The 22,908-nt window shown below is 46.0% G+C and overlaps 1 protein-coding gene across 6 annotated transcripts in view; it reads right to left on the reverse strand.

Annotated features, from left to right (window-relative positions):
* The window catches only part of MGRN1 (mahogunin ring finger 1), a 49,428-nt gene that overhangs the window by 16,396 nt on the left and 10,124 nt on the right, over window positions 1-22,908 (reverse strand). For all 6 annotated transcript variants that reach the window (XR_015807258.1, XM_088174562.1, XM_088174561.1 and 3 more), the window contains exons 4-7: window positions 16,143-16,289; window positions 6,484-6,601; window positions 3,399-3,465; window positions 468-520 (exon numbers count right to left, since the gene is read on the reverse strand). Coding sequence is in view for 5 of the 6 variants with exons in the window: in XM_088174562.1 (XP_088030688.1) it covers window positions 468-520; window positions 3,399-3,465; window positions 6,484-6,601; window positions 16,143-16,289 (385 nt within the window). In the remaining variant the exon portion in view is untranslated. The remainder of the gene's footprint in view (window positions 1-467; window positions 521-3,398; window positions 3,466-6,483; window positions 6,602-16,142; window positions 16,290-22,908) is intronic.

The following is a 22,908-nucleotide window of genomic DNA, read 5'->3' on the forward strand; positions in this document are numbered from 1 at the left end:
GGTCAGCTACATCAAACACACCACTCAAAAGCAGTGGAGCTCAGACTTCATGCAGGATGCATCCCAATCCTTCCAAGAGGGCTTGGTCCTGTGTGTAAACTCAGGCCTAACAATGGTGCAACAGAGTCTGGACACAGCACATTCAGTTCTGCAAAAATCATGAAGCCCTGGAAAATTGCATGGCAGCAGCCATGGCCAACACCTTCCACCCTCCATGGGAACACACCCTCTCCACACACAGGAAACAGCTCTGCCATTCCCTGAGTGACCAGCTCAGGTACAAATGATAATTACAGGCTGCACAGCAGCTGCTGCAAATGATTCTTTGTACTACAGCAGCACCAGGAACCCCAGTCACAGGCCAGGACTCTGCTGTGCCAAGTGTTATATAAATACAAACTAATGACCTGTGGAAATGCTTACATACACAAGAACAGGGACAGAGGGATAAAAAACCCCTCATTTACCTTTTCAAATGCAGCCAGAAGAACATGAGCATGACCAGTGACCTCAACCACCACTGTAAAAAGAGAAAGGGCAGAACTGGTTAAACCTCTCAGGCACAATAAGCATAAAAGTACACTGAGTTGAATTTTAGTCCACTTAAAATTTCTGAACTGCCATCTGTTCTATTTTCACCTTCTCCTGAAAAAAATAGAACTTTTCTTATCTTGTCATCAGGTTGGTTCAGAACAGAGCAAGAACAAAACCCTGCTGGGCTCTGTGGTGGGCCCTATACAACCATGCCTTCATTGTCCTGGGTGCTCCAAATTATCCCATTTTGTTAGCAGAGGTTGGAAAGGGACAGTAAACCAAAGCACTCAGTGGGATTCTCCTGTCCCCTGAAATTCCTGGGCTTAATTACCTGAATTTATCACAGATGTATCTGGTTTAACAGCAACTGGCAGCATTCCAGTCCTGTTACTTATTGCTTCACTTCAGTCTAGTCAGACATGCTTATAAAACATTTATTTCTCATACCAACTTCACACACTGAAACTTCTCTGTCCAGCTTTCCCCAAAGACAAGCATTTTCCCTCTTCCAAACTTGAGGGTTCCCTCTTAATCCTACAGCAAGAGAAGGGGCTGTCAGAGATTTCAGTCATGCATTCCTGGCTCCTTCAGCAAATAGAGAGAAGAGGAGGTGAGGTACAATGCCAGTCTCTCTCAGGACTCTGAGGTTCTGTTCAGCTCCAGCTGGTTGGATCCTTTTCCTGAATCCTGTTCAGATTCATCATATGGAAATGGGAGACAGAGTTTGTGAAGGAGTCACAGAGAGAAGGGAAGGCATGGAAGCACTCATCCTGCTTGGAGTGATGAGGGCTGTGCTCAGCACAGGCAGGAGAGCTCTGCCTGGAAGGTGCAGCTCAAGAGAGAGCTGCTGCTCTGTCTAAAAGGGAAAGGACTTCCACAGCTTCCTCTGGGCTCCCAGAACAGCAGAGACAACAGAGGAACCATTCCCTGGGCTATGGCACACAGACCATGTTTGGAAACAGCCCTATGTGAGAGAGGGGAGATTTGCCTCAGGTTTGCTGGGTAACTGAGGTTGGTCATGGCAATTTGGAGGGAATCAGGAACACAGGGAAATGCAGAAAAGGGGGTTAAAACTGGGAATTCATCTGCTTGCTCCTCTCACTGCCAGCCAAGAGCAAGGCTGCTCTATCTCTCAGAGCAAACAAAATTCAGGTCCTTTCCCTCAGTCTGAATGGCCAAGGAAGAGGTAACAATTCCTGTCTGTGCATTCCAGGAGTGTGTGTGTGTGGTCAGAGTGGTGTGACCTGCTCTGTGCAGCACCTTTCCTTCCTGTTCTGTGCCTCTCCCTGGGAACAATCCCACTGGCAGCAACGGGGCAGGGCTAACACTGCAAGCCATGGCAGAGTTCAGTCCAAAGCAGCATCTCCCTGACTGCTATTTTAATTTACTATACAACCTTATTTAACACAAGTGGTTCCAGCTGTAATTTTCCAGGTGCTCTAAACACACCATGCCAGTTCCTTCCAGTCCCATCAGTTAAAAAAAAAGAACCAAAATACACAATTTCCTCAAATCTCGCTCAAATGTCACATATTTTTGTGCTGATATTTTTTTCCAGGAGGGGATTTAAAAGCAGTTGGTTTTCTAGGTTATTAAAATAGATGGGAGTACATTATTGGCTAAGACTGGGAATGGTATGTGCATAAATGTATGCTTCCCATACTGCCTCCTGTTCTATTTTTGATCCTTCTAGACATGCTCAACATTAGAGAGTATAAACACCTTGCCAGAAGTTCCATAAACAGAGGAAGCTGTTTTATATTTATGGTCAAGAAATACACATATATGTCGATTTTACTAATGGTGCCTGAAATCACTAAAAATAGATGCACTTTAGAAGTAATTTCCTTTATGTTGCACTGTGCTTTGTTAGTCACACTTTAAATTGGCTTATTCAGTTCTATTTCTGTCTGCTTGGAAGACTGTAAAATAATGTAATGAGTTTCTGGGCTTTTTCACATCTTTACAACATAAACTGAGCAAGTGACTGACCTGAACAATGTAATCAACAATGGATTTTTTTTTTCTTTTCTAATTATCTTAAATTTTGTACAAAATGGTACAGAAGTGAAATGCTGGTCCTGCTGACCATAAAAGCCCCCAGTTTCAAAGAAAATGTGACTTCCTTGTGCCCTCTTCATTGCTGATGCTCCAGATGAGCCTGAAAGCACACATCCCCTCAGGGAAATACCATGTAAGGTGATTAATAATCTAAAAATTCACTGGACTACCCTCTCCAAAACAGCAGTGTGCTTTAAAAATAATCATCAATTAATCATAATTCCAAATTATGATTAGTTATTATTTCGTACATAATCAACAATTATTTCTCCTGAAAGGTTATGCTCTTTTATTATAACAATTCAACATCCTCAGAAAAAGCACAATTTCAAACTGCTGAATGAAGCTGCATTTAGCTGAAGAGTGACCTGAGTATTTTAAAGCCATTTCCTTTTCTCTGCCCATTTCCAGGTTTTTTAGGAAGACAACTGACCCCTCCAAGAGGGAGAAAAGACCAGCTTCACCCTCCTTGACCTATAAACTGCAAAAGCAAAACCCAACAAGCAAGGATGTCATTTGCTGTAATTTGTGTGCCTGGCACTGGTGGCAGAGCCAGGAGCTCTCCTAAACACTACTCCAACACTAAATACCTGGCCATTTCTCCTGTTAAAAAAATGAAGGCTATTTTTTAAAGTATGTTTTTTATGTGGTTAGCTTGGCCCTTTTAATAAAGGGAAGTTGTGGTGAACTCCTGAAATATTTTTATTCTGGATATGCTCCCCAAGGAGGCCAGTCCTGAAAGAGGTCACAGAAGCTCAGAGAGGGCCAGGAGAAGACCATGGGAACAGAACATCCATTCTTACCATCCCCTTCATCCACCACTGCCCGGATGACCACAGGGAACACACCACGGTCCAAGTCAAAGTTCAGCTGAGAGAAAGAAATGAGCTGAGGTTACACAATTCACACCAGGCTTGTCTGAAGACAACACTTCATGTTAGTTCAATGAAGGGCCCTTCTGACACATCTCCAGTTCCAGGTCTCAAAAGGAAGCAGGAGGATTCAAAATTCCAGGCACCAACTTTAAAAGGGAATCAATTACAACATAAACACACATTGATGTGGCACTAAACACCAGCAAAGCAAGGAAAAGGATCTCGGTTTGAATTCCAAATGGTATTTAATTCTCATTAATTCATGTATCCTAAAATTCTTCTGAGTGATTTGTAGTTTCTCAAAATATATCAATATTTTGCCACAATTTTTCCTGCATACAACAGGATAAATTGGCTTTAGCACAGCAGCACATTGTGCTCCCAACACCACAAAGAGACTCTGGCTCTGGAATGAAGCTCCTGAAGACCTAAGAGGAAAATCTGCAAAATTTCAAGCTCACACAACACTTTGAGGAAACACTGGACTGATTTTTATCTCTTGGCATGTTATGAAATGCAGGTTCCTGAGCTTCTAATTGGTGAGAGTGAAAATCTGAGTATAAGGGAAACAGTCTGAGTTTCTCCCTTTGCCCTACACTTCATTAAAGCACATCAAAAGCTCTGTGTCGTCTTAGAAATACAAGGAAAAGGCAACCTTACAAACACTGTCCTAAGCCAGGAATGGAAGTGGCTCAGACACTGGATTTCTGTTTTTTTTGTTAATTACCAACTTGGATGTTTTTGTCTCATCTCTTTCCAAGACTGAAAAAAAAGGATGTCATTTCACCCTGATGCTCCAGGTAATCTGTTTTCAGTTTCTCCATGAAAACTGAGACCAAATTCCAGGTGCTGCAGCACCATTCAGACAGTGCTCTGGGGCTTCCATCACTTTGCCACAGCCCCAACATCATCTGCAGCCTGATTTGCTCCAGTTCCTCAAAAGATAAACCATTTGAAGGGAAAGTCACATCACAGAACTGAGGTTGCTTTACCATATAAACTCCAGTGTTCTTGAACAAAAGGCCTCTTTAAGGCACCATTTCACATTCATTTTTAGGGCCCTGAACATAACTCACTCAACACATGCCATACTCTATGATTTCTAAGCAAATCAGTAAATGAAGAAGATAAAATATACTTTTATAAGGCTTTTCACAGAACAGCCCAAAATAACATCAGTCTCTCTCTTACCCCAGCCAAGACCTACATCATCAGAGTATTACACTAAGCAGAAATATGAAATAAATCTGGGGGTTTTGAACAACACCAATAACAAAGCTGGAAAGAAATGTGAAATGTCAACTGTACATAGCTAAGACACTGCCAGCTGTCTCAGATAGAAGTGCTGCATTTTGGTGGCCAGTTAGGAAGATTGAGGACAAGGACCAATATGTAACACAGAGCTGGCATGGGAGGCAAAACTCTTTAGAATCACAGTGCTTGTCCCACATTTTTTCCAGCTCCCAGTAACACCAATGAAAAAAAAGAGGAAACAGAGGATGCAGCAGAACAAGCAAAGAGAGCTGGAAACTCACTTTTCCTTTAAGCTGTAAAAGGGATATGACTTTAGTACTTGAGTTAAAACCTTGCTGACAGGAACAAAAGTGAAAATTAAGCTTCTCAATTCTTTAAGAAGAAAGGGAACTGAGCTCTCTCAGACAACAGAAGGGATTGAAAAGCAGCTCTTCCAGGCTTTTGTAGGCTGAGCTTGTGAAATCATCTATTGGCAGAGAAGCCAAGACATCAGGAGACCAGACTCTGCAGGCTCTTGGTAACCACTACAGCATTTGTTAAGGCACGGGACTGATTATAGCTGTAACTGTAACTTCAGGACAATAGCTATTCAATCTTTCAAATACATGAAAGATTACTTTTTTCCCCCTGTTTTTCCCCTTTTCTTTTTTAATAGGTAGAGTCATCTACCAAGGTTCACACACACAATACACTTGCACAGGCTTGGGTCAGGAAATGAACACCATAATCAGCGTGCACTTCCTGGGAGAGGGGTCCACAGGAACAAATATATTAGCAGTAGCTCCAGAACAACTAATCTGCCTTTGACATCTCTAATCACAATTCTGCACAGAGCAGGGGAAAGACCAAGGCTTTCCTTCCCTATGCCACGTGCAGGGGAAGCCCTTGGGTCAAAGTTTTAAGACTCAGAAATCAGAGGCTTACTGCCCATGTTCAAATTTTGCAGATACCAAAGATACCAAAATTAATAGGATACCACAAATCTTGGTATGTAGAAAAGTTACAAAGCTTAATTAAAACCAAGCCCTGGTCTGTTTGCAGTTATGGGTTAAATTAAGAAGAGGAAAACATTCCCTTATTCAGCATTGATGCACCAGTGTAAATCTGCCCCAGAAGAATATCCCTTCAAAACACTGTAGTGCTACAGATAATAGTGCAGGATGTGGCCCTTTAACAGAACAGGACCCTTCAGAGTAGTGGTCTCCAAACTATTCTGACTATTCATCCCATCAGTAATGTGTTTTGAGCACATATTCCCAATATATGTGTGTTTATTATCTGTGGGTTATATACATGTATTTCTGAAGTCCTTGCCCCACCCCAATGAATTGTATTGCATGAACCCCACTTTGGAAACCACTGTTCTAGAGGACCACCCAAAAACCCCCAAAATCTTAAAACTAAAACCCACAAAAACAGAGATCATGACAGACATTTGCTCCCACAAGCTCTTTGGCTGGCAGGGAGAGGAAGGCCAAGGAAAGCAGGTTTTCCAGGAAAAGCTCCAGTGTCAATCTCTGCAGCCTCACTCCTAAATCAACTGATCAGTGATATCAAAATCACTTATCTGGATTTCCTCCCAGTTGGCCTGATCTGCCTGCCAAGTTCCCATACTGCTCCTCCCAGGGCAGTACCCACAAAACACGCTGGAGGAGCTGGGAGAAAGTGTCCTCCAGCCATAACTTCATGGCACTGAACAGAGCCACTGCTTCTGGGACAACAGGCTGTGGAAAGAAGAGGACACTGAGAAGACACTTACCTCATCATCCTTCCACTCTGAGAAATCAATCTTGAAGGAAGGCAGGGAGAATTGCTGGCTTACCCCTCTCTTGTAATGAACTGTCTCGGACTGCAGAGAGGGATTCTTTGTGCTGTATCTGAAGGAAGGGGGGAAAAGAAAACTCACTGTAACAAAGGACAGCTCCCTGCTCAGCTCTCTCTCACTCCCACCCGTCGGCCTTTCAGGAATCACAAGTGGCAGCTCTAAGGGCAGAGCTGGCAGGGGCTGGCAGCCATTCAGTGGGGACACAAAGAGGGAAGGGAAAGGTCAAAGCAAGAAGGTGAGCACAGGAAAGAGAAAGCAGCGCAGACAGGCAAGGTCTGATCGTGTCTATGCTGACCTGCCTGGGTGTTGGAGTACAGGGGGGTGCAGCAGCTTGGCAAAGGTCTGCTCCCTAAATCCATGGCCTAGGCAATGCTGGCTTTAAGCCCAGCACAGTCCTGATTTCTGCAGGAAACCCAGGAAGAACGAACTATGACCCAACACTGGGAACAGACAACCCAGCACGTGCTGAAAGCTCTCCTGTGCCTCCATGGGACAGCTCCACAGTGGGAAACAATGCTTGGCTTCCACCATCCTGCTGAGCCATTCCAATCCACTCCTCAATCCCTCCTGTGCTTCCCCAGGGGTATTGCAGGGCTACCAACACCACCTGAGAGACACCAACCATCCTCCACCCCGGCCACCTAGAGAAGAGTCACAATTCTTCCACTGTGTCAAAGCTTGTCACTGAAACACCAGCACTGCCAGGCTGGGATAAACATCTGGAATGGGACCACAGCTGCCACCCAGCATCTTCTGCACCCTGAACCCACCTGGTGCTGTCCTCCCCAGGAGCCATTTCCCTGCCCACTCCCCCTTTCAGGAGGGTGATGTCTTGAGCTGGATGTGCACAGCCTCCCCCAGTTCTGGCACAGGAGAGGAGACAGTGAACCCCAAAGCAGGGTGGGAACAGCTGAAGCTGCCTTCACCACCAAAGCCTTTCTTGTCAAATTAACAACTGTGTGTTCAGAGCACACTGACAAACTGGAGAGGTGAGAGATCTGCCCAAGAGACACTGCAGCAACATCCTCCCTCAGCACAGTAACAAGACAGGCTCCAGCTCTACAAGAAAATCCTCTGCCTTTCTCTGGAAAGCTACAGCAGTTCCTGCACTCTCTGAGGATCCAGAAGGTCAAGTGTCACAAGATCCATGTTAAATGCTGGAAGGTCATGACAAAGAGCAGGCTCACCCTGTACACTCTGCTCTTCCTGCCAAGGCAGGTGCATTAAGTTATTTATGACAATACCCTCAGAGCCCATTCTGTACTGTGCTGAAATTGTGCTGCTCTACTAGAAGGTCTCACTCCATCCTTTGCATTTCAAGCATGGTGTGGGGGAGATCAGAATGACAGGTCTTTTATATGTGAATTACAGAGCGAGCAATTGAGTGAAGTTTTATTTACTGAGTTGTCAAGCACAATGAATAGAGCAAGCCTGTATCTAGCTCCTTTTGTGGCACTCTCAAAGCTTCCCAGCTCTGCAGAGAGGCACAATTCTCTCTCCACAGCTGGGAAAGCAGGGGATGGAAGAGTGACTTATCTAAGGTGACAGCAAGTCAGGAACTTACTGGAAATAAAGTGCAGAGGAGAGAGTGAAGGTAGGAATGAGATGTAAACATGATGCTGCTGAGTGCCAGCAATGCTGGAGAACCTGCATTTACAGTACCAGAAACCCAAACTAAGCTGCAACAGAAAAACAAATAACACTCGTCCAAGGAGGACAGGGCAGAATAATACTCACATTGACTCACTGCTCTCACCGTCCCTGGGAAAAGAAATAAATCAGGCACACAGATTTTCTGAGCTGAAGAGTAGGATAAAACTATCAAGGAGGCTTCCCCAAGTGAGCTTTATGTCTCAGACTGCGAGTGCCAGGCCCCCATTGCCAAAACACATCAGACTTGGATCTGAACACCCAGATAACTCTGACCACCTCCAGCCAGCAGCCAATGGGCTGGGGAATTCCCTGGAAGCCTGATGACCCCTGACTGACACACAGAAATGGAGCATCCTTCCAATGTGATGCAAAGGTTCTCTGCACAAGACAACGCTCCCTGTGCTACACAGGAGGGAAACTTGACTGTTTCAAAGCTGTTTCAAAGCAGATATCCTGCATATCAGGATAAGGGTCTAAGGGGCCTCTACCCATCCCCTGCCCCCTTGCTTGGCATCTGCTGTATTCACAGTCATCTATTCCCTGCCTGTGCTGCTGGGGGCTCACAGCAAACAATAGCAGGGGGGCTCTGTAGAGCCGTGCAGATGTGTGACAGAAAAAGAGAGCATGTGTCAAAGAATAAAGGACAGCAGAGAAGCAACATGCTGTCCCTCTCTGCATGAAGTATGAAAGCTGAATGAGCTGCTGTTGCTCAGACTGCACTCGGCCAGACCTCCATCCAGAGGAGGACAAAACTGCCTTGTGACCTCTGGCAGCTCAGGATAGTGGAGAAGTGAGGGACGCCTGTCCTATAAGGTCAGGACCAAACAGAAATCCTCAGTCATTATTTTAAACCTGTTTGTTTGCTCAGGTAGCCCTGACAGCACGAGAATCATGAGCAACCTGAGGTATCCCACTGCTGGCTGCAGCAGCAGCCCCCAGCTCTGTCCTCAGGGTTCATGCAGCCCATCTCCTCCTGGGAGCTCTGTGAAGCTCTGTGACACCTTTACTCACAAAAAGCAAACTACACTCTGCACTGACTCCTTCTTCCCTCGTGTCAAACCCTTCTACCTCCAAAGCCAGCTGTGTATCAGAGAACCATCAGTGACTATATCCCAGGGACTTCTGAGAGAACAGGAACAAACTAAAATTACTCCTCAGTCTCACTCTTCCCCTGTCAACTGAGAAGCACTCACTGCTTGCACAGAGAAATTTAGTCTGTGGCACCTGCAGGCCTTAAGTAGCTCCCTAGACAAAAGTGCCATGCTGCAGTTTGGCCAAGCACAGTTAAACTTCTGTTGCTCTATGTTCTCTGGGATGTTTCCCCCTCTCCCTCATCCCTGGCCTGTGCCTGGGGAAGTTCTCAGCAGGGCACCAGTCCCAGCTCCTGCAGATTTCTTCACTGCTGTGCTCCCACTCAGCTGTGCCTGGCACTGGGGCTGTCTGGGGCAGTCAAAGGACAGGTCCTGTTCCCACAAGCACACTGGGACCCCTGAGAAGTGCCACACAAGGACACTTGCCAGGCTGCCTGACTTACACAGAACACTGTCCAGACCCCATTCCTCAGGAAAAGCAGGATGCATGGAGCAATGGTGCCTCTAGGTAACACTTTTGACTAGAAATGGCTGAGAGAATCTGTGCTTTGAAGAACCTGTAGACAAAACAAGAGTCCTTTTTCTTTAGTAGCAGCTAAAGTGTTTCAATCTGTAATGAACCAAGGACAAGGAGAGCTTTAGAGGGTACTCAGGAAACAATTCTGCCACTCCACAGGCTGTGACTGCCTGGCAGGCTCCATGTCCTCTTACAAGTGATGAGGAAGGAGTCAGTCAAGTTCTGCTGGTGTTCAAAGGAGACAGGAGGTGATGTGGAACAAGTATCCTCTCCTCCTCTCTCTCCCACCTGCTCATTCTCCTTTCATTTTGAGGCAGGATCCCACAGGTCAGCTTTTGGGGAAGAGGGAATTTGAACAAATGTTTCAACTCTAAGTGACTTTTACTGATCAAAGAAACACTACCAGACTACAGGAAGGCCAATGCCCTGGGTCTCAGTCAGAATTAGACAAAATCCATCCCACAGAGGCTCCCATAAGGAGTTTGGAGGATAACCAGGTGCTAAGGTACTGCACTCCAACCTCTGAGAGTCTTCCACTTCCCTCCTTCTTCCTTCAGGACCGAGTTTCCACTCCAAACCAGGCAAAGACAACCACATGCAGCTGAAAGCCCAGTGCCCACATTCCCTTCAGCCCCTGCAGAGCTCTGTCTCCAGCTGCTGGGAGCCCCACACTCCCAACTCCAGCCAGGCTGCAAAGCTCACACAACAGCTACACAGAGACGCACAAAGGCCACAACTCTTAAGACAGACAGAGGGTTTGTCTGCTCACTGAAATCTATAGAATTTGGCTCTCCAGCCTGTGAACTCTGCACACTCCAGTGTTCCCTTGGGGACTGGTGTGTGCCTGGATCAAAGCCATTAAGGCTTGTTCCTAGCAAAACCCAGCACTCGCCTCTGATTTCTTCACACAGAAGAAATCTCTGCACAAAGAATTCATATTAATCACCACAGCCCAAAGCAGCAAGAGCACCTTTCAAAGTCCCTTAACAGACAGAGGCTATTAAACAACCAAAGGAATACTTGAGTGCCTCTGTCTCCCACGCAAGTTTGAATGACAACAGCCGTGTGCTGAGCTGGATTTCATTTTGTGACCCAACTCTTCAAACTTCCACACGCAGACAGAGCAGGGAATCACTGCAGAGTCATGTCCCCCATCAGCTCAGAAGACCGTGGGAGGAGGTTTGGGATGAGTGTAGAGGGCCTTGCATTGCAAAACAAACAAGGAAATGGGGTTTATTTTTTTAATAAATCCATTTGCACATCAGCAACATAAACAGCATAGCCCTGGAAAGGGCAAGGATTGCAGAGCTAGACTGACCTATTTTCATTCTGTTTTCTCTTTATAGTGAGAAAATAGAACTTGGCAACAGCACTGGGATATGGGAGAGAATATTTTCTGTCCAAAAAGGAAGAACTTTTTCATAAGAATGGGCTGCAAGACTCAAATCTCTCACGTCATATTTATCATGAGTTCCTGATCTGCCTGGATTGCTCATGCCTTCAGAACTGGCTCTTTTAAGTGCTTCCAGCTACAGGCTTGGTTTGACTTCTTCCCCTGAGGAAAGAACTGCTGCTGTCATGTTTGAACTGTGCAATCCTTCCTGCTAGTCAGCAGGACACCTACAGCTGGAAAAGTCCCAGGGGCCCTCCCAGGAGCAGGCTAATGGTGTGCACATCCAGGATTTTGCCAGACAAGGCAGGGATGCATTCACAGGCAGTGCAGCATTCATAAAAAGAGAATAATAATATCTCTGCAGCCTGCTGCAAAAACACACTTGTCTCTCAAACCAAGGGTATCTAAGGTACAAACACATGAACCAGTTACTGTAGGAGAAGGCAGGCTACAACTGGGAGTGTTTTAACTGATCTCTGTGAGCTGCTGCCAGCCCTGCAATGGAAATGCAATGCAGAGTACTCTCTCCTTTATCTGGAGGGAAATTACATTATGGGCAATCACCAGTGAGTAGCTGAGGTACAGCTCACACACCTCCATGTTTCTCCCGATTTCCAAAACTAAAGAAAATAGACACAGCCAGAAAAATAAATAAAACTGAAGATACTGGGGGTCTTGAGCTGTTCAGAGGGAGGTCAGTGCTAGTTCCTTGCCACTAAAGAGACTTAGCCATAGGTAGATCTCTGTTACCCTTGGGGTGATGCACTAGCTCATCCTCTGAGAACTGATGTGTTTAATCTTTAGTGAGTTCTCACCACAAAGTAACAAGCAAAAGACATTTCAAAGGTGAGAGGAGCAGACCCCTCCAGATTTAAACTAATTTCTGTTTCACCCAAAAGGCTTCTACAAATATCTGCACTAGCACCAGAAAGCACAGGGGCCCTAGGCATGGGGCTGCAGAGGTGAACACACCTCTATAATCATCAACACAACCACCTTCACCAGACCTTGCTGGTCATCTGCAGTCCCACAAAAGGGATGACAAAGTTCCCTGTGAGTTCAACAGTTCAAGACGAGAGGCAGGAAGCTGTTGGGAGCTATGTGTCCCCAGGATCTTGGCTAGGAAACACTGCAGCTGAGCAGATCTCCCAGCACAATTACCTGGGAAAGCTGAATGTACTTTGAGACAGGTTAGGACAGGACTGACAAAGCCACCAGCTTTTAAATGGAGCCCAAATAACTCCAGAGGAAGCTCCCTGGCTTGCAGAAAGGCTTCCCCTTGGTCATGGAAACCAGCTAATCCCAAAGCCAGGCCCAAGTCACAGTGCTGTGGTTCTCAGGTGACAGAGGCTCCACAACAAGCAAAGCCATTGCTCAGGGAGAGCCACCTTCCCTTCCCTCCCCTCCCTCCTCTCACCCCAAACTGCATGACCTTAACCACGTTCCTGGCAGGAGTTCTGCAGGAGTGCTGATACTATCAAGATCAGTGGCTGTTCCAGCAGAGAAGCAGGAATAACTTGTTTAGCACTTCTAAGGAGCCATGCTGCAGGCTGAAAGCTGGGAGAAAATTCCTGCTTCTCACAGGGAACCAGAAAGTTTCTCCCATTTTAGGATTCAGCATTGATTTAGGAGAGTGGAAAAAAAAAAGGTATTTTGTTTTAAAGAGCATCTTCATCCCAATCAAGTGCAATAGAAGAAGTTTTGAATTTATACACAGGACTGCTTTTGCACATGCTTGTTCCATGAATGCAGCTGTTAGCACCAAGAGATTAAGGAAAAGGAAAATCCAGCAGCCCAGGCAGGGAAATGCTGCATTCCTGTTCGTGCACTGAAAATGCACTCACTCCACTCAGAGCTTTAAGAATGCAGCCCATATTTTTTTTTTTTCCACTAGAATTTGAAAAGAATAAATCAAAGTAATTACAGCACTGCCCTTACAGAATTGCTTTGCAAAGCTGAAATCAGAGCTTCAAAAGGTTTTTACTAGCAGCCAGCAAATCCAGAGAAGCAGAGATGCCTACTTGGGCAGCTGCACTGGCCCCAAGACGTGCTACAGGAGCCACTTCCACATGGAAAAATAGCCTGGGTTGAATTAAAGCAGCTTATAAAGACTATATTTGTATCTGACTTCCCCCCTACACATCTGCATGAAATCAGGATCATGCCTTCCAAAAAGTTCCCTGGCTTCTGGTGCAGCCCTTGCACCCACATTTACATAACATTTATTGTTCAAGCACCCCAGAGCAGAAACAGGCAGTTCATCATTCCTGTATTATGAAGAAATTAAAGTATGATTTATTAAATGGAAGGCCAGAAGTGGAAGAAAGAGCTGAATGTGGATGCTTTGACCTGTTAGAAGGTTTAGTGCACCAGAGACTGTTGCCACCCCAGGATTCCATCTGCTAATTTTTCATTAGTGGGGAAATCACTGATGATCCTGGTTTCATGCAGAGGGTTCCTGAACACAGGCTTCAGCTCTACTATTAACAGAGATCCCTCTCTCACTGAACCATGGACAGGGTGGATTAAAAAAAATCACATTTAAAAAATAAGTTCTTTGAAGTCGTCAGCTCTGTTCATGTTCAGAAACTCTACCTAGGAATTGTTCAAATTTAATTTAAAAGCCATTGGGTAGTTCATGTTTGCTGCACAAGTTTTAAAGGACAGATAATAATAGCACTGGTGATAGTCACTGGCTCCTTGTATGGCACTAAATTTTAGAAAAAAAGTGAAGGTTCTTAAGTGAACCAAAACTTGTATTTTCTTCCTCCAACCAATCAACCAAGAGGAGAGCTACGAGTTACAGAGGACTGAAAACACTCTCTGTCCAGAACCAGTTGGTTATATTTGGTACCTACAACAATTCTATTAAGCAAATATTCTTCAAGGCACAACTTGACAAGAGAGTCTCTTAAGAGAGTCCAACATGAGCAATTTAACCAACAAGAACAAACACTGCTGGTCTTGGGTCACTCAGGTACAGTTCCAGCCCAACACAAACTGGTTCAAGTTGTGAGCTAAAAAAAAATTAAAATGTTTCTTTTTAAAATAACTTTGGGTTATTGCCATTTTGGCATAAAATACAAAAGTGGGAGTCTGAAAAATAGATTTTAAACTATATGGATATTCTTTACAGACTGTGGCATTAAAAATATAGCACATGATTTGAGATGAAGCTCACTGTGCTGTAGATGCAGATGTTTCATTGCTACTGACCAGTGACAATGAAATTCTCCTTCAGGGTAAACCAACAGGGAAAATAAAATTGAAATCAATGCTTTAAACCAAGCCTCACTGATTTAAGCCATGGCTTAAGTCTGGCAATGTAAATACATCCACCCTGGCCATAGAAGCCCTCAGTTCTCCCCACGAGCCCATGGATGGTTTCCTTCTTAGGTCAAAAACCAAGAACACTGCAGGGCAGCAGGAGGGACACTGGCCACCTCTCCACGTTGTACCTGTGTTAGGGAAAGAGGACTTCAATCTCCAAGGCTGCCATTCCAACACCTCCACTAGCACTAAATTCACAGGAAACCTAAAGACCTAAGAGACAGAACATGGAAACTTTATCAGGATTTCTAAGGCATCCTGCTGCATTCAGCTCTGCTCAGGAAAAGCTGGAGCTAAACAGAAATTGTATTCAGAGCTGGTTGAGAGATAATTTCCAAGCACTTTAAAAAAGAGCTCATTTATTACCTTCCCAAAATAAAGGCAGCCATTGGCTTCAACAGAAGAAGGGAAAGGGGTCTAACAAAAATTCTGGATCAGGATATCCTCCAGTTTGAAGGAATGCAGATCTGGATTGGAGAATTGAGCCACTCTCATTTCTAAAAATACACTACTCATTGATCATTAGTGGGATGTTTATACCTTGCATAAAACAAATGAGCCCTCTTATAGTTTGTCATAGGTGGTTCTCCCTGCTGAAGCCTCTGCAGGTCCCTTCAACCAAGGCAAAGTTTAGCCCCAGCTCCAGAGCATCACTGCAGAAGCCATCAGCACTATGTCCAGGAGCCTCTGGTCAGCCAAAAGCCTCTACTAGAGGAAGCCAAGAGCTTCTGCAGCCTGAATCTTCCTTTACCCTTGGAGCCAAAGGAATTTTGTCCCATGGCAATTGGAAGTGCATCATACCATACCAGCAGCTCACGTGTACCCAACTCACACCAGGCAGAGCACATTGCAGCCACCTTTGCTCTGAACATAGAGAGGAAATTTTTCATAGTCTCATGGGATACAGTGTTGACTGGAATGGTTTAAATGTGCTGATTTAGATAAAAAGGTTTTAAAATCTGGAGGGATGTACTATCAGGATATGAGAAGGTTCCCACAGATGACTTTTTGGTCATTTTTTCCACAGCTAACCAAAGACTAATGTGTACATGGCAGGAAACACACACATTCAGGGTTTCAGGAAATAAATCCTCTCCCATCTCCCAACAGCCAGTGTTGAGCTGGGCATTTATCCCAAAATGGGCTTTGGGTGGGCCTCAAGCCCACAGACTCGCTCTGTTAATGTCAGACTGAACTTTACTTTGGTGGCCCAGATGCTCCTGTCACAGGGAACACAGAAAGGCAGTGAATTGGGGGATCTGGGAAGAAAAATAGGTAGTATGTGAAGAGAAGGGTGGTTGGTTTCTTAATTTCACAGAACACCTCGTTGACAAAACTTAAAGGTGTGAGTTCCTCTCCTTTGCTGCACACAGAATGGTTTCCCTACACCCTGAAACTAAACCAAAAAGGGAACAAGAGGAGATATTGGCTATGTGAGGGAATTGAAAGTAACATTCAAAGTTATCAGGAAAAAAAAAGATATTTCCCACTCTACCACGTGTGGCAGCACGGCCTCAGGGGTGATTAATGAGAGATCATTAATTAATGAGAGATCATTTGACAGCTCATCATCCCAGCTCCTGTGCCCCTCCACAAGCCCAGGACTTACACGGCCATGCCACCAACAAACTCCTCTGTAGCCTGGCAGTAGATTGTGATGGCAACACGGGCATCTGCATCAAAGGTGAACTCCAGGCTGTACAGGACCTTCTGCTTCCCATTCTCCTCAGTAGGGCTGTCAACATCATCTTTATACCTGAAAGACAATGCCAGAGGATTAGAACATATTTTTATGAGATATTAACAAGTTCATTCTGGAAATAAAGAGTACTCCAGCCTTGGTGTTCTGGGCAGGCAAAGCAGCCTGGGCTTCCACCTTAGGCTTCCCACATTTCCATTCCTTCCCCTGAGGAAGGTTCTTCCTCAGAAGAACCTCCCCTCTTGGAAGGCTCTTCCAAGATCTGACTGAAGTTATTAAAGTGAACTAATCAGGGTGTTGAGGGATCTCACCCAGCCTTACAGTGCCAGGACACAGAATGAGACAAGAAAGGGAGATCCTGAGTGTCAAATGCTGAGGAGAAGAAACATTCTCCTTTCTTTTAAATCCTTGGATTAGGCTCAGTATTTGGCCTAAAGAAATCCTGCATGGGCTTGAGAAATCTAAAGTGTAGTTTTTTTAACTCTGCAATGAAATAGTGCATGACAGCCAAAAATAAAGGTTTCTGTAACAAAAAGAACTCCTGAAGCTCAACAAAAGGTATCTCCAGTATCACACAGAAGATGATATTTAGCTCAGAAAGCATCCAGATATAGGAACTTCAAACACCTTTAAATGTACAAATGATCAGCTAAACCTCTGGTGCTGTGAGGGACTGGAGCTTGCACATATTTATTGGATGAACAAAAATTAACACATCCAGCTGCAAGCAGACACATGATAACCAATAGAATGAGCTCAGAAGTTATTTTAATTAATGTAAAAGTGAGCCCTAATTTGGCTATGGGTTCCTGCACAGCTGGATCCCACAGTGTGATCACCACTGCCAGGGTTACTCCTTTTCCCTACAGCAGGAAAAAGCACAAATCCAGTGAAGAGGTATGAAGCCAGCTCTGGGGCAGTGAGCTATGGCCATGGGCCAGGGGGACTCAGGGCATGCCAGGAGTGGCCACAGAAACCAGCAGATCTTGGAACAAGCAGCCAACACAGCACACCACAAGAAAATTACAGAATGACAGAATATCCTGAGTGGGAAGGCACTCCCAAGGATCATCCAGTCCAACTTTGCCCTGCACAGATACCCCAAACATCCCACCCTGTGCCTGAGCATTATCCAAACACTCCTGGAGCTCTGGCAGCCTCGGGGCCGTGCCCATTCCCTGGGGAGCCTGGGCTGTGCCCAGCACCCTCTGGGGAAGAACCTTTCCCAAAATCCAGCCTGACACAGCTCCAGCCATTCCCTGGTCCTGTTCCTGTCACAGGGAACAGAGACTGGAGCTGCCCCTCGGGAGGAGCTGCAGCCCCTCTGAGCTCTGCACTCTTCTCCTGAACTGACCAAGCTCTCCCTGCCTCGAAGAGCAAAGTGACAGACAAATGGATGTGATTCACAGGCAGGGCAGCAGCAGATTCTCCATAAATTCAAATCCCATGACCACAGGTACCACTGTGAGCTCAGGCACCGTGTTGGAATGGTGAGGGCAGCAAGGCTGCCTTTGAGGTGTAACAGCACTGACTTGTCACCCAGCTCCAGCCTCACTTGTTTATCAGTAATACCTTAATTGCCACGGTGGCTGGGTCACAGCCAAGCAGCTGAACTATTCAGGAAAAGCTTGGCATCATCTCTGTCTTCACAGTATCAGCCTCTCCCCTCGCTAAACAGCCTTGATGAATACACTGTACTGTCAAAAATACTCAGAAATAGGTCAGAAATACCTCCATAATTCAATCTAAAAATTGTCAAGGGAATCCTTATTTACCAAGTTCACGGACATAAAACAACTGCTGCCTAATTAAGGGGGTTCCAGCATGAATTTTATTTAACACCACACTAAACAAGAATGAAATGTTCAGTTTCAGTAATTTAATTCAGAAGGTGCAAAATAAAATTTAAGAGCAGTATAATCAAATACCCAACACACATACTTGTACTGTTGTAACCCCAGAGAGCCACTACAGCACACACCCACATTCCAGTCTGAAGGGCTTGGAGAGGCTTTTGCCAGAGGTTTTTGCACCTAGGTCAGAGCAGCAAATCAAGCTAAAAACACCCAACATGCCAGCATTAAAAAAACAAATCCCAAGAACTGGAGTCTGAACATCTGCAGAAACCTGGACACAATATGCAGTACAGAACAAGATGGTATTTTCACACAAGCTAATTGCATTCAAAGTGAAAATCATGGCACTTGAAGGCTGTAAAGAAGAAACACTGGGCAGAAGGGCAGATTTGCCCAAAGAAGATCAACAATTTGTGCTGGACTGACCCAAGAACACAGATGGCAACAATCCACTCACAAGTGTTGTGTGTGTCCAAGAGAGCAGCAGCACAAGTCACCTCTTGCTGTGCTGCACTCTGTGGATCTGAGGCTGGAAACAAAGGATCCAGGCTATGATAGCAGGGTAGGAGAGTCAGCACCTCTTGCAGGCAGAGGCTCCTTCAGACTCACCTCATGCACAGGTAGGTAATAAATAGAGATGCCCAGCACATGTGAGAGCTACAGCACAGACTGAGATACTGTGACAGTACCAAGTAACCAGGGGACACCTGGGCATGGAGCAGCTCACACACAAACACGTCACTGGCACAACCACTGCCTGCTTTGTCTTCTCAGGGAAGTCACAAAAAGCATCCCAGACCATTCTCCTGCTCCCAACTTTACCCTGCAACTCTTTGCCAGCACTCAGAATGTGCTTCCATCCTTCCAAGGAGATAAGGGGTTAAAGCTAGACTCGACTAAACCTGTTGCCCTGGGAAACCACTGAGGGGCCATGCAGTGCCTGGAGGGAAGGTTTCTGAAGGATGCATCTGCTGGGAATAGGAGAGGCTGAGACTTGTCTGCCTGGAACAGCACCACTGGAGCAGAGGGCAAGGTACAAGTGCCTAAATGGTGACAGTCACAGCAAGGCTGTGCCCTCTTGCTATAAATCCCTGCTGCTGAAGGCACAGAAAGTCATTCACAACCTTCCAGTACCTGAACGGTACAAAAAGATGCAGAGAGACCATTTACAAGAGCCTGGAGGAATGGTCACACTGACAGAAGGCAGGGTCAGATTAGACATTAGGAAGAAATTCTTCCCTGGGAGTGTGGGCAGGCCCTGGCACAGGGTGCCCAGAGAAGCTGTGGCTGCCCCTGGATCCCTGGAAGTGTCCAAGGCCAGGCTGGACAGGGCTTGGAGCAACCTGGGACAGTGGGAGGTGTCCCTGCCCATGCAAGGGGGTGAAGGAGATGAGCTTTGAGGTCCCTTCCAACCCAAACCAGTCTGGGATCCTAGGACCTGCCACAGAGCAAAGAGGTCAGGTGAGAAAAGACTGCACAGATGGTAGCTGGCCTGAGGAACAAGCAAAGACTACCTTGGTGCATATTTTGAGAGGCAGAGACATCTCATGTGCCACCTTAAGGTGCAGGAATGGTGGGATGCAACATCAGCGAAGCAACAAGATAAAAATCACACATTTTGTATTCCTCTTTCTTTGAAGGGGAAGTGGCAGACAAGGAGGTGGTTCAGGTGCTTCAAGAGCTCGTCTGTCTCCACTTGCACTTGAATTTTACTGTGCCCATTTAGCCGAGCCCTACAGACAGTGTCCATGTGGGGTGGTCACAGATGCATGCACAAATTCGGGAATCAGTGACTTTGCTGGGTGTGCCTTTGGGTCATGCACAGAGGTGCATCACAGAGCCTTCACAATCACAGGTACAGAGGAAAGAGACTGACCACCTTTGAGAACAACCAGCTGATCCAACGTTTTGAGGCAAAAGGCAAAGCAGGCTGACCAAGGGAGCTGAGGCCACCTGGTCTGACATCACCCCTGGAGAAAACAATGGAAAGGCTGGAGCTTTTTATTGTCTGTTAAAGAATTAAAAGATAAAAATATAATTAACAGCAGCCATGGCAGTTTTATAGAACTAGGTTGAGCCAAACCCAATTTCATCCTTTGAGGAGATTCAAGTCTGACCAATACAGCAGACATGCAGGATAAATTTTAAGTATCCTTTGACTGAGTGCTGTGACATCTGCATTTACCCAGTGTTTGAGCAGGCAATAAATGAGAGCAGAATTAGTGGCACCTCTGTCAGCACTGACCTACAGGGGAGAGCATCACCAAACACAGGGATTCTCCTATTTGGGGTTTCTGAAAGGATCTGTCCAGTTTAACACCATCCAGGGCTGCAGAGCAGGCAGTCCCAGCCCCTCACCACCTCCACCACAGGATGAACAGATCCAAGGACCAAGGTCAACCCCCCTGTGCTGGAGAGGGAAGAAAAGGGATTTCCTTTCTCTCACTCCCTGCAACTCACCTGTCTCCCCTCAGCCCCCACCATCCCCCTCTCTCAGGCCCTTATCCAAAACACTCAGGGGTATGACAATTCTCCATGATACTCCTGATGCTTCAGACACATTCCGAAACCACCACAGCTGCTGATTCCTTCAATGCTTTTGTTCTATGATGCTTATCCAAAGCCCAGAAGCTGAAGCAGAGAAGCTGTCCCAGGATGCAACAACAGACATTGTCTCCTGAGCTGGTCTTCCTCCTGCAGCTGGAAGTGCTTTCAGTAGAAGAGAAAACAGCCAGTACCAGCACACCAGGTACTGCAGCTCCAAAATAAAGCTTCCAATACAAAGCCAAATGTGGGACACAAGAAAAATAGAAGGAAGTCTTTCTCTGTTAGTGGTTAACAGCAAAATTCCTGCTACCCTGCTCTGAGGTTCACACTCTCCTCCTGCCAGAGATCAAACACTCACAAGTGACATTGAAGACTCAGAACTCCAACATCAGTATCAGTTTATTGTTTATCCTGTAAAAATTTAGGATCTGGCAAAGCTCAGAATTTTGTCTGGTCAGAGCTGGGCAGTAAGGCCAGAGTGGACATTTCCCTATAATCCTCCATGGCATCTCCCCTGGGAGGACAAGCTGAGAGAGTTGTTGCTGCTCAGCCTGGAGAAGACAGGGTTCCAAGGGAAACTTAGAGACCTTCCAGTGCCTAAAGGGGCTCCAGGAGACTGGAGAGAGATTTTGGACAGGGGCCTGGACTAACAGGACATGGGACAATGACTTCACACTGGCAGAGGGTAGGGTTAGATGGGAAATTGGGAAGAAACTCTTCCCTTGGAGAATGAGGAGGCACAGGGTGCCCAGAGAAGCTGTGGCTGCCCCTGGATCCCTGGAAGTGTCCAAGACCAGGCTGGAGAGGGCTTGGAGCAACCTGGGATAGTGGAAGGTGTCCCTGCCCGTGGCAGTGGGTGGAATGAGATGGGCTTTTAGGTCCCTTCCAACTCAAACCAGCCTGAGATTCTTTGAAAAACAAAAATCTTGTGGGGCTGTTACCATCAGAACATACACTTAGAACTTTACACCTGGACACTTGGCTCAGCATCACTATATTTGGTGGAGGATGTGGTAAATTGACCAGTTCTGGAAAGAATGTGCAAACCTCAGCCACTGGCTGTGAATAAGCCAGGCTGGAGAGGGCACAAAGTGTCCTTTACGTGCACAGAGACAGGGAGACAAAGCCTCTGGGCCAGAAGAGTAGAAAAGCACAAGACACAATGTACCCTTGGGGACTGCCAATTAAAAACTCATTTTGGGTCCACATCAGTGCAAAATTCAATAGAGTCATGTTGGCAGTGTTGTCGTCAGCACTGACACAGCAGCAGCACAAGAGCCTGTGTGAGCTCATGAGGCAGAAAAAGAACTGCTAGTACCAGGAATTAGAGGGATGAAAACCTAGATACTGTCAAGGTACATGGACACTACATTCCAAATAGTCCAGAGCTGCAGCTCTGTTTGGGGAAATGGGACGTGCAACCACAGAAAGCAGAATGGCAGAACTATATGTACAAAACCACACCAACTGCTCCATTCACAGCCAGGCCTCTCTCAGGGAAAAAGCCACTTCCCACTTGGCTTATGCTCCTTCTCTTTTTTCCTAGAGAAGTACTTCACCCTTATGCTGAAAAACCAAAGAGCTTTCAGAGCAGTTTACCCAATGGTCACTTATTTAGAAGTTCAATCAGCTTTGAAACCACAGGTTTTGCTCATTTAAAAAAACAAAACAAAACAAAACAACCCACGTCTGTTTTCACATAAAAACAAATGGAAGGATTTTGGTTATGACTCAAAGTGCTCACGTTACACCACAGTCTCAGAGCCACCTTGGCTGGGAGCTGCAGCTGGAGCCCTGCCAGTGCTCCAGCCCTGAGATGCACAATCCAGAGCAACTCCAGCCAGGATGGTTGGGAAATGCTCTGCCTGGACATCTGCCCAGTGCTCAGACCCAAACAAAGCATTGAATGCTGGGCCCTGTACCTCAGCCATCTGTTGGAAAGGGGACAGCTGCAGGTCTGAGTGGGAGCCAGTGCTTTAATCCAGCTCTGCTGGTTCAGATCTCAGTGTGGAGCAGTGAAAGGTAACATCTCCATGACTGTCCTTCCCCCAAGAAGGGGACAAAAGCCATCTAAACAAATGCATAACACTAGGACCAAACTTTATCTTGGCAGCAGGAGAAACCTGAGGAAGTTTCACTAAAGACCCATCAGTCTGCCTGGTCCGTGACTCGCACCAGAATCAGCTCCTTTCTGGCTTCTCCTTGCACAGGAATGCAGGAAGGAATTTGTCTGTAAAGTTTATTGACCTGACTAATATCTTCCGCTCGTGCTA

Source organism: Sturnus vulgaris, chromosome 16 (genome assembly GCF_052056855.1).
Source record: "Sturnus vulgaris isolate bStuVul1 chromosome 16, bStuVul1.hap1, whole genome shotgun sequence".
Taxonomy (NCBI): domain Eukaryota; kingdom Metazoa; phylum Chordata; class Aves; order Passeriformes; family Sturnidae; genus Sturnus; species Sturnus vulgaris.